The sequence below is a fragment of the Lipotes vexillifer genome, unplaced genomic scaffold (genome assembly GCF_000442215.2).
Source record: "Lipotes vexillifer unplaced genomic scaffold, Lipotes_vexillifer_v1.1 scaffold90, whole genome shotgun sequence".
Lineage (NCBI taxonomy): Eukaryota > Metazoa > Chordata > Mammalia > Artiodactyla > Lipotidae > Lipotes > Lipotes vexillifer.
The window spans coordinates 1,757,271-1,768,381 of record NW_006782310.1 but is presented as its reverse complement, the minus strand read 5'-3'; the positions used below and the strand labels follow the sequence as shown (position 1 = coordinate 1,768,381).

At 39.1% G+C, this 11,111-nt stretch overlaps 1 protein-coding gene across 1 annotated transcript in view; it reads left to right on the top strand.

Annotated features, from left to right (window-relative positions):
* The window catches only part of KLHL14 (kelch like family member 14), a 103,205-nt gene that overhangs the window by 21,242 nt on the left and 70,852 nt on the right, over window positions 1–11,111 (top strand). Inside the window, exon 3 of the mRNA XM_007455170.1 lies at window positions 9,456–9,577. Within this exon, the coding sequence (XP_007455232.1) occupies window positions 9,456–9,577 (122 nt within the window). The remainder of the gene's footprint in view (window positions 1–9,455; window positions 9,578–11,111) is intronic.

Here is an 11,111-nt window from a genome sequence, read left to right as displayed (position 1 = left end):
TTTCCCTTTTGACACCCCCATCACCACACCCACTGACTAGACCTTAACACAGATGAGGAAAAAAAAAGGATGATAAGAATCTGTAATGACATATATCTGGATTAGTGGGATTGCAAATAACTTTGACTCTTTTCACCAGTTCGTTCTTTTATTCATCATTTCTTCATTCCCACAACAAGCATTTACTGAGTACCTATGTAGTAGTAAGTCCTTTTTGTGTTTAACTATACTTAGAATTTTTCTCAGTGAGCCTGTGTTGTCTTTATGATCAAACGAATCTTAATGTTACTTCCATTTTAGGAAAACTAAATACTGTATATGACTGACCATTCTCCAGTCACCACACAGCCAGACTCCTGGCGGGAGAGAAAGTGTCAGAAGATGGAAGCAAAGACATTTTCAGCCATTCCTGAGAATCACACAAGGGTTGTGTATGAAAGCCCTAGAGACATTTCCTCTGTGAAATGGAAGAAATAAAACCCATCCTGAGGCACTGGAAAAGGTGCCCAAACCCTTTTTCCTCTATTCCTTCATCTATTAAATGGAGATAATGATACTTTATGTTTACCTACCTCAGAGAGGCATTACCAGGTCTATTTAAAGGCTCTTCTGATGAAAGCTGCTGTGTGATTACCAAGAACAGCTATGATTAAAAAAAAAAAGAAAACCTAAATACAACAGCAAATCAGCTGGAACAAGTTCTCCAGGGAGTTTACTTCTCTGGAAAAATTTAAGAAAGGGGTAGCGGCTCTCCTCTGGCGACTTTTCGGTACCCTTCTAGCTGGAAGTTTTAGGGAAGGCTAGCTGATCTGGAAAGGCTCCTCCCGGCTACTGATTTGGGATCTTTCTCTGTTTACTTTTCCCCCGTGGTCTAAGCAGTTTCCATCTGAAATTCCTCTTTCAGGTTTTTCAGATCTTAACTCAGAAACTGTTTTATCCGTGAAAAGAATCTCAAGCAAGGCAATTACCTATGACAGAGAAAGAGAGAGAGAGTGTTTGAGAGAGACAGAGACAGAGACAGAGACAAAGAGAGAAAAGGGAGGCTATAATGTAGAGGATATGTGCATTTTATCGAGGATAAGTAATGGGGAATTCTTTGATAGTTTATAGAAAGAGGACCGAAGTAATCAATCATTAATGTCAGGCTTTGCCGAAATTCATTTGGCAAAGCATGTAGGGTAAATTAGATGGGAGCAGAAGCTCACAAAGCAAGGACATCACTATTACAACAGCTCAAGAGAAAGTCAAACCAGCTGAATCAGGCTACTGGCAGTTTGGTTGAAATGAAGAGTTTTTTTTTTTTTTATATTGGAGTATAGTTGATTAACAATGTTGTGTTAGGTTCAGGTGTACAGCAGAGTGATTCAGTTATACATATACATGTATCTATTCTTTTTCAAATTCTTTTCCCAATTAGGTTGTTACAGAATACTGAGCAGAGTTCCCTGTGCTATACAGTAGGTCCTTGTTGATTATCTATTTTAAATATAGCAGTGTGTACATGTTACAGCTCTAGAATCCATAGGATTTGGTACAACATTGACTATAGCAGGAAAATGAGAGAAGAGTCAAGATTACCATACAGTTTGGAGAGTTGGATATCATAAGGTTTGGGGACTTCCTTAACAGAGAGAGATGGCAGCCAAGAATGAGTGGGTTGAATTTATGAATGAGATCTAGACCAATGCCACTGTAGGAAGCCCAGTGGTTTTATATTTTTGTTAAACTTGCTTGTGCAGTAAATATTCTGACTGTTTATAAACAGTGCACCTATGGTACCTGAAAAGGCTTCTAAACAATAAAAGAAACTGCCAAAATTCCAAAGATGCATTTTCAAGTGAGTGCTTTGTAAGCTTAATAATTATGCATAATAATAATCACTGTCATTTATCGATTGATTACTATGGGAACTACATACATATTTTCCATACGCAACTCAGATGTCAGCTGGTGGCTTTTCAGTTCTGGTAAAGATCTGGTAAAATGGTTGCAAACCCCTTCAATCCAAAGGCCTGTGGAAATCCAAAACCTGTCTTTGTCTCTGTGAATCCCCAGGGCTTTACATCTTCCCGAATTTCCCTGCCTCCGGATCACTACCAAACACCACTGCTGTCCCACCAGATGTGAAATTGCCCATTCACTCACCACTTGTATAAAATGCTAAGCCATCATAGGGTTAGCAATGTTCACTGAAGTTGGAAAGTCGTGGGAAAGAGGCATAACTTCTTCCAGTCTTCTCCAGCCTCTCCCTACTGGATCATGTTGGGAGCATCAGCTTTTTTTGTTGTTGTTTGTTTTTATACATTTATTTATTTTTTATTTATCTATTTTTGGCTGCGTTTGGTCTTCTTTGCTGTGCTGGGGCTTTCTCTAGTTGCGGCGAGCGGGGGCTACTCTTCATTGTGGTGCACGGGCTTCTCATTGTGGTGGCTTCTCTTGTTGCGGAGCACAGGCTCTAGGCATGCAGGCTTCAGTAGTTGTGGCTTGAGGGTTCTAGAGTGAAGGCTCAGTAGTTGTGGCGCATGGGCTCAGTTGCTCCGCGACATGTGGGATCTTCCCGGACCAGGGCTCGAACCCGTGTCCCCTGCATTGGTAGATGGATTCTGAACCACTGTGCCACGAGGGAAGTCCCGGGAGCATCAGTTTTTGTCTGCCCTCACTGTGCAGAGACATTCATCTTTAAAGGCAACAGCAGCACCAAGTGCCTTTCATTGGTTGCAGAGACTAGCTCTAGGAGGTGATTTTGTTTACGAGTTGCAGCCATTTCTTTTCCAAATTATGCTAAAATGACTTCATTTAACCCTCACAACATTCCCACTTTACAGATGAGGCAATTGAGGCTTCAAGAGGTTGAATACCAGCCCAAGTATATAAATGCATGAAGTGGTAAAAAGAGAACTTCAGTCCAGGTCTGGCTGATTCTTAAATTAAAATTAACTTGGCCTTTAAAAGATGGAATAATTGTTATCTACCCCCATTTACATTGCCCCTTCAAAACTGCTTAGTTTTTCCATTACATTTTTGTTTAAAAAAAAAAAGGCAATACACCTCTGAAGACCATATATGGGGAATTACAGAGTAAAAATCCCAGTGTTTATGTATCATTTCAGAGAGAATGAGTTGGGATGACTAAAATATCTAAACCATGGAAATGTGATGCTATTACTTCTAAGTAATACAGTTTGGATGGGGACATGGGCTACTCGCTTATCAAACCTGCAGATTACACAAAGGAATAGCTATACTGAGGGTGATGGCGATGAGAGGAGGATGGTGATAGCATTTAATTAGCACTGCTGTAAGTGCTTTGCATATATTTTTTTTAATCCTGAAGATTAAACAAACCTATGCCTTAGGTCTATTCTTATCCCAGTTTTACAAACGAGATTCAAGAGGACAAAGAAGCTAGCCCAAGGTCACTCATCTCAGAAGAGCTGAAGCCAAAAGTCTCACCCCAATTGTGAGACCTACACTCTTAACAACCAGGCTGTCCTACTTGGAGAATCGTGATATTTCCAATAGATGTCCCCACTAGAATGGAAGTAACTGCCACAAAGAACAGGGAATTTATTCCTCTTGTTCGCACTGTGACCTTTAGTGTTTAGAGCATAATAGAAACTGGAACATAGTAGAAACTCAATTAATAATTGCTAAATGATAAATTAATTGAAACAAAGTGTCTCAATCAGTAGAGGGTATAAAAGCATTTAAAAAGGGTAATGCATTGATATTTAAAATACTTAACTAGAAGAAAGATAGCATAGGGAAAAGCCTAACTTGACAACCTGGGTTGGTTTTTTAAAAACAATCTGTATTTGTAGTCAGCTGGAACCAGCACTGCATTGTGACAGCTGAAAGACCATTGTGATTTTTAAAAAGCCTTAAAAAAATACATCACATCACATATCAATATCATATTTGTTATATTGTGTACAGTTCTAATAGGGTACATTGAGTACATTTTTAATAAGGAAAATGGAAATTTTTTCAGAAAGAAATGGACATTTTCAACATGCTAAAGAGAAGACATATAGCAACTATCTGCCATTATCGGAGGTGCTGCCATGACAGCACCTTGCTCTTTTTCTCTGAAAGACTGGCAGATTCTCAGCTCAGCATAAGGAGAAAAAAATTAACCCAACACACTGTCCAACAACTTTCCACAGCAGAGTGCATTTGAAAAACTAAGGTCCATTTCATTATAAATTTCCAAATTAATAAGAATACTTATAAAAAAAAAAAAAACTATTGAAAGGATTTCTACATTATGTAGAGAACTACACCAAATCAGTGGCCTCAAGTCTGGCTGTGTGTCAGAATCAACCAGAAAACTGTGAAACATTATTGATTTTTAAGACTTCATCCCAATGAATCATAATCTCTGGGAATAAGGACCTAAGAATCTATCTCAAGAATCTTAATATTTTAATCCCCTCAGATGATTTTGATGACTTGCCAGACTTGAAAATCCCTGAACGAGATGACCTCAAAGTTCTCTTCTAACTCTCTGACTTAATGATTCTTAAGAATATTGCAGAACATTTTCTTTAATAAATAAATAACGATTTGTTATCTGCAAAATGAACTTAGCCTAAATGTACATGGGTGGCTCTGAAGTGCCAGCAGACCAGCTGATTTCTTAAATTGGTTAAAACGCTTCTTGCAATCTAGTTAATAAAAAATTTTTATATGTATCCTGGGAAGGAAAACTTTATCTGGCCTGTTTCCCAATTATTGAAGTTCCAAATCACTGAAATATAAATAAATGAGACTTTACCATACTTAGAACACCAGTATGATGAAAAATTTGTTTACACCAGGAGGTTTTAGGTTATCCTTCAATCATTCATCCCTGGAACCAAAGTACCTATGCGCGCGAGCACACACGCATACACACGCACACACAGGCACAAATGTGACACATGGTAAATGTTGGGCAATTACTGAGCTGGAACAAAGGAGACCTTCAAATTCCATCGCCTTTTTAACCTTATATTTTTCTTTGCAAGACTCTAGGGACCCAAAGGCATCTAAATAATATTATTAATCACGACATACTCAGCTCTTTAAGTTTCTCTAATTACTTAACTCTTAAATATATTACTTTGGTCTAAGTGGTGCTAAGACGAGGAGTAAAAAGGAGTATTTTAAAAATATTAACAGACTTAAAGAGAACAGATTCATTTTGGCTAAATTGGCTTCCTGTGTAAAGAGCTTCTAAAAAGTATACTATGTTGCCATATGAAAGAACTCTAATTATTGCAATATTGTAGATTTTGCCTTATCTAAAATTAAACCTGTAAGGCTCCACTGGAATTGTTTAGAAGAGAATAATTGAAACCCCCTTCAGCAAGTTAATTCAGATTCTTCTAATTTTACTTTTCTAGTTCACAAGGTATCTTTTTTCATGGTGTTTTCAAATTGAAGTTCACACACATCAAATAAATGGCATGATAATCAGAGGTTTCAATATCCAATATGCATTCATTATTATCTGTCATTATTGTCATTGTCACTATTATAATTGCACACTGTAAAAAGAATGGAAGCTTTTCCACAGGAATTATTCACGTGTATTAGTTTCTAGGAGTAATTGAATAGTTGGCATTGCATTTATATCAAAGTAAAAGATGTGCTGGTTTTTCTCATTTGTTTTATTCTTAAGAAATAAGAAATGTAGAGTAATCTCCATTAGGTCTCTTTATTTGGATCCAGAAATGTTCACAGTTTTATGTGATGTCTGATGTATACTTTCTTATAACAAGCCTCAAGATAGCCAATATAATTAAAATGATAATTTTCTAAGAACATACAATTATAAGAAAACAGCTAGGTAGTGAAACCCTCTTAATTAACTTGTATTTATATATATGAACTCAACAAGTATCTCTGTGAAAAATACTACTTTTCTTTTTTAACTAATCAGGTTTGGCATAATGAAATAAAGCCCACATCATATTGTCAATACTAAAGATAAGTTAATAATAATTTACCGTAGAGTTTACATAGAAAATTCACTTCATTGTTTTACATAATTCTCACGACAATCCTTTGAAGATGCAGATCAGATATTACTCCTCTATTTAAAGATGAGAAAACATAGGCTCCAAGAAGCCAAGTAAATTATACAAAGTCACTCTGCTGAATAGTAAAATCAGCCCTAGAATCCAGGTCACCTGGGTCTTAACCAGAATTTACGGTAAAATAAAAAAATTTTAAATAAATTTGAATTTTAAAAAGATCATGGACCTGGCAAAGTTAGAAGGGCTAGGTCTGAACACTGTTTCTGCCACTTTATTTGACTCTAAGAACTTTCTCACTTTCCTATAAAATGGAACTATACCTATGACGTAGGGCTGTTTTGAGAGTCAGTGGAGAGGATGGTGAGAAAACCACTTAAATGTGTTTTGTTATTTTATGTGTTCTGTCTTCTGTACTAGGCTACTTGTCACATGATTTATCCTGTTTTTGCTTTCTATGTGCTTCACCTTCACAAGGTAGAGTTTTAAGCTTTATTTAGAATTAAATAATATTAATACCGGGTTGGAACATTGAGTAACACTAAACTCTACAAACAAAATACTGCAAGTAAGAAAGCCATAAATTGAATGAATGATGATATAAATATAATAGTGCAAAAGCTTTAGAATGTGTCTTCACTCACTAAGAAGGCCAAATGTAATGAACTACTAGGAGAACTGCGCCTTTACAGAAAACACACAGCCAATGAGGGGAGCTGGGGTTTCCTTTACTTCCATGTAATTCTTCAGGAGGGCTGGGTGGTTTAGAGACTTGTCCTAGTTGATGTGAAGTCTCTCAGAGCTGCTATGCCAGCTAGCCTTTAAACAGTGTCTTTGCTGGCAGGGTGGAAGTTTTTACCATTTGCCAGTTGATCAGTGGTTTATTTATCGGTAATCTCAGTCCAGTTCTTAGGGGACAGATGGCAATAACTGGCTCTTTGGGCACAAACGACAAAGACTCTCAATCTGCTCCCCATCTGCAGAGATGGTCCATCTAAGGAGGTGGTGAAAATCACCAATGGAATTGGTCAAGGGAAACTGGCCTTATCAATGAATGAAACGCCCTTACAAACATATTTGAGTCACGCGTTTATCTCCCTTTGTCACTCATGAAACACATTTTAAAAGCAGTACTTTTATTTATTTATTTATTTATTTATTTATTTATTTATTTATTTTGCGGTACGCGGGCCTCTCACGGTTGTGGCCTCTCCCTTTGCGGAGCACAGGCTCCGGACGCGCAGGCTCAGCGGCCATGGCTCACGGGCCAAGCTGCTCCGCGGCATGTGGGATCTTCCCGGACAGGGGCACGAACCCGTGTCCCCTGCATCGGCAGACGGACTCTCAACCACTGCGCCACCAGGGAAGCCCAGCAGTACATTTATTTAAATATTAAAACAAAGATTTAATTACATTGCTTTGGTCATACCACCATTCCAGTGAGTCCTTGCCTCTATGTCTAACCGGTAGATACGGTCCATCTGTCCCCACCTTCAGTCTAGAGCACATACATGTGTCAGATCACGACAGCCACAGAATCGTGACTTCTCGTTGAACAGGTCTGTCTACACGTGGAAACTGACAGCCATCTAAAAATATAGAGGCTTTCATCTTATACTCACAGAGTGGTTGATTATTTGAGCTAAACCTACAGGAAAAAATTATCTTATATTAGTTCTGTAACCAGGCATTTAGGAGATTATATGACACATGAATTATGTATTGTTTGCAAATAAAAGAGAGGTACTTACTGCACTGAATTTTCTTAACCCCTGTGAACAAACCACCCCAATCGTTGACATCCTCAAAACATGGAGCTCTTTGCTATTGTATTGTTTTTGTTTCCCAACTACTGATCGATAAGGCATATGGGTACAGTTCCAAAGCACTTCAGCTTCAAAGAAGTCGAGTTGTTTTGTTTGTGGCAAAATTAATATCGCAAGCTGATATCACACTGAACATTCTTCTGCAAGTGCAGCTCCCCCTATGCATGAGTCCCTGATAGGAGGTTTTCCAGAAGGTATTTTTTTCTGCTGAGGCATATACGAGGCATTCTATGGCACCAGAGTTTCATTAAAGGAATTCTCTTGTTTCCCTTCCTTCGCATGGAAATGTCATTAACTGTATTCAGTTAACTCTCCGAATGTTAGGTTCTTAACCTCTCCGCTAGGACGTACTTTGCCAAGCGTCCTTGAATCAGAACGACCAGGCTGAATGCGTAATAATAGATTCTGAGCCACGCTGTGGGTGGTGATCATATTTAAGAGGAACCCTTTTACATTTACTGACTTTTTCCTTCAATCATGGTTGTTTCGTTTCTTCCACCACCACCTTCAGCCTTTCAGGTGAACGAAAGTTTCAATTATATGTAAAGCAACCGTTAAATCAGCAGGGCCCTTGTGGGGGGCTGGGTCTCCCCTCCTCTGTCCAATCGCAAGTGAGCTCAATCCATTACTGTTCCCGAGGGTCATACATCCATCAGGTCGAGTGTGCCGGCCAGGGTGCATCTTATAGCTTTTACTGCATATGAGACATTGCAGGCCTGTTCTCAGGATCTGCCAGGCAGACTGGGAATCACAGTCACGCTTAATAGCAGCGAATTGCCAGCTCTTGATGGGTGGGTAGTCACTCCTTTCAGTGGTTGCCCCCTGGGGGGAGAAGGTAGAAAAACAGAGGGAGGGAATTAGAGTGACTTTGCACAGCTGAGCAAGTTCATGCCGCTGGATCAGTGGCAAGCGTTGGCAGGGCTCCACTCTGGGGAGGTTCAAAGCAACCTCACAGTCTCATTTTTACCAATTGGTGCTGCTGTGTCGCCCCTGGTGCCCTGGGATGGGGAGAGGGGAGGAGGAGCTGGGAAGAGGATGAAGGCGGAAGTCTCAGCTAAATTAAACAAAAAGTCCTGTTCGTGCTGGTGAACCCACCCCAGTTAGCCCTGTGCTAATTGTACCAAACTGGTATTTGAAGTTCGCTGGGTGATTCAAGAGTTGGCTCACAAAGTCTCTGCATAACCTTAATTTTTTCAAGGTTCTTTGAGTGGAGAATGGTTTATAATAATGATTTTGACTAATACGATTTTTGACATGCAACTTTAATGCTTAACCTTAGTACAACTCCAGAGCATTTCATGTGTACTCAGCTGTAAAGAGTGATGATTTAAAGGGATAATATAAGAAAAAGGTCGTTCTAGAATGAACCTCTAACAAATTGCATAAAAGGAGCTTATTATTCCTTGAGTATGGGGATATGCCGTGCTTCTGATCATTTTTCTGCTTGGTTCAAAAAAATTGTTGAGACATGAATGGGAGAAGAAACAGGAAAAAAATGAAATAGAAATCTGCAAGCAGGGAACATTCTTTTGATGGTTATGATTTTGTTGCCACTAAAGAGGCTCTACAATAATGTGGTTATTCATCTCCTCTTTTGTTTTGGGTGAAGAATTCGCTCTAACAAGAAAATGCTGTTGTTGGTTGGTGGATTGCCTCCTGGGCCGGACCGGCTCCCCAGCAATTTGGTTCAGTACTATGATGATGAAAAGAAGACATGGAAAATCCTCACAAGTGAGTGCCTTTCTTTATTTATTTACCCACCTATTTATTTCAGGTTAGAGCTATCTTGATGAATTTGAGAACATGGTTAATCAAATTAGACATTTTATTGATTTGTTACCCTTTGGAGGTGTGTTTATGTATCACAGGGGACTTAAAGTCAAAGACTAAATTAACATTGCAGAGTGGCCGATTTGGTGGTGGAAGAGGCCTAAATTAAAAGTGGCCTAAAATCAGTGCACTTGAGTTGGTGTTTCTGTGTGTGTTGCCACGGAGGGGGAGGGAAGACCGAGATCTTCCAAAAGAAATTCTTCCATTATGGTTTTGCTCTTGGAAAAGGGAAAGCTTGGTTAATAGCACTAGTAAATTTTCTCATGTCAAAATGATTGTTTAGTTCCTTGTCTCTGTAACTAATGTTCATTTTGCTTTTTAGGCATCTTTCCTCATTAACCTTTAATCTGTGGCCCCGGGTCTTTAGAGAACCATCCCCTTCCATTGCTCCACTGTTCAGATGCACAGATATACCCAGGACCTCTCCCTGCTGCATTAAATTGTGCTTGAAACTCCCACCCAATTTTCTTTTCCTCCCCCTCCTTAAAGGGCGGGAGGTTTTACAGCAAACCTCTTGCCTCGGGCACTGAGATTTGGAACTTATTGTTACATCGGTTATGATTCCCAATCTGACTCGGTCATGGAATCAAACAAAAATCATCGTTTCTTGAGTGCAGGGGGCTGTGTGCACCGGTCCCCTTGTGGGCACCGTGGCTGCACTGGTCAATAAAACTAAATTTTAACTGTCAAAATTGCCCAGAGCTGTATAGATAAAATAATAAATGAGCAATTTTGATCCATAAATCAAAGCCATACATTTAAAACCGACAGAAGTGAAAGTTAGATTTTCTTATCGCAAGTGTCTCTTAAGCAGTTATATATTTTAGCAGATTTTTTAAAAAGTCATTTCCTCTCCTCTTACTGAAAGCCCTTTAAAATAACAGAAACAGGACAACAGTTTTGCCCATAAATGCAGGAGAGGAGCAAAGACATATGAGGTGGTGCTTGAAATAATACATTTTGGAGCTGGCTTACCCCAGCGAAACCTGCAGTAGCGTCGTCCAGGAACTGCAATGAGAAAGCTCCCCGGACACCTATACACTCTGGTTGTAGTAACAAAGTGATGGAGAGTAGAAGCCAGATTAGGAAGGAAGAAAAATAAGTTAGAGATGCCTTCAAATGATTTTCATTCTGTTTTTGACAAAAATACCGTTCATAGTGGTTTAAACATCTGAATGAGTTGAGCAAGCTGTATTTTCAAGATTCGTCGGAAACTCAAGCTAAAGTAAAACCAAAGAATCAATTTTCTGACACTTGATCAATAGAGAAAGCCTACACAGAAGTAGACATGGATACGGGGAGGAGGAGAGAGGAAAGAGGAACAACAAGAGATTCTTGATGAGAGATGACAGAGAAACAGAGGCCAGGGGGCAGGGAGATAGTAAACCCAAGCGATAAATGGCATTCCCTCACAAATCCATCTCTTCTCCCAAAT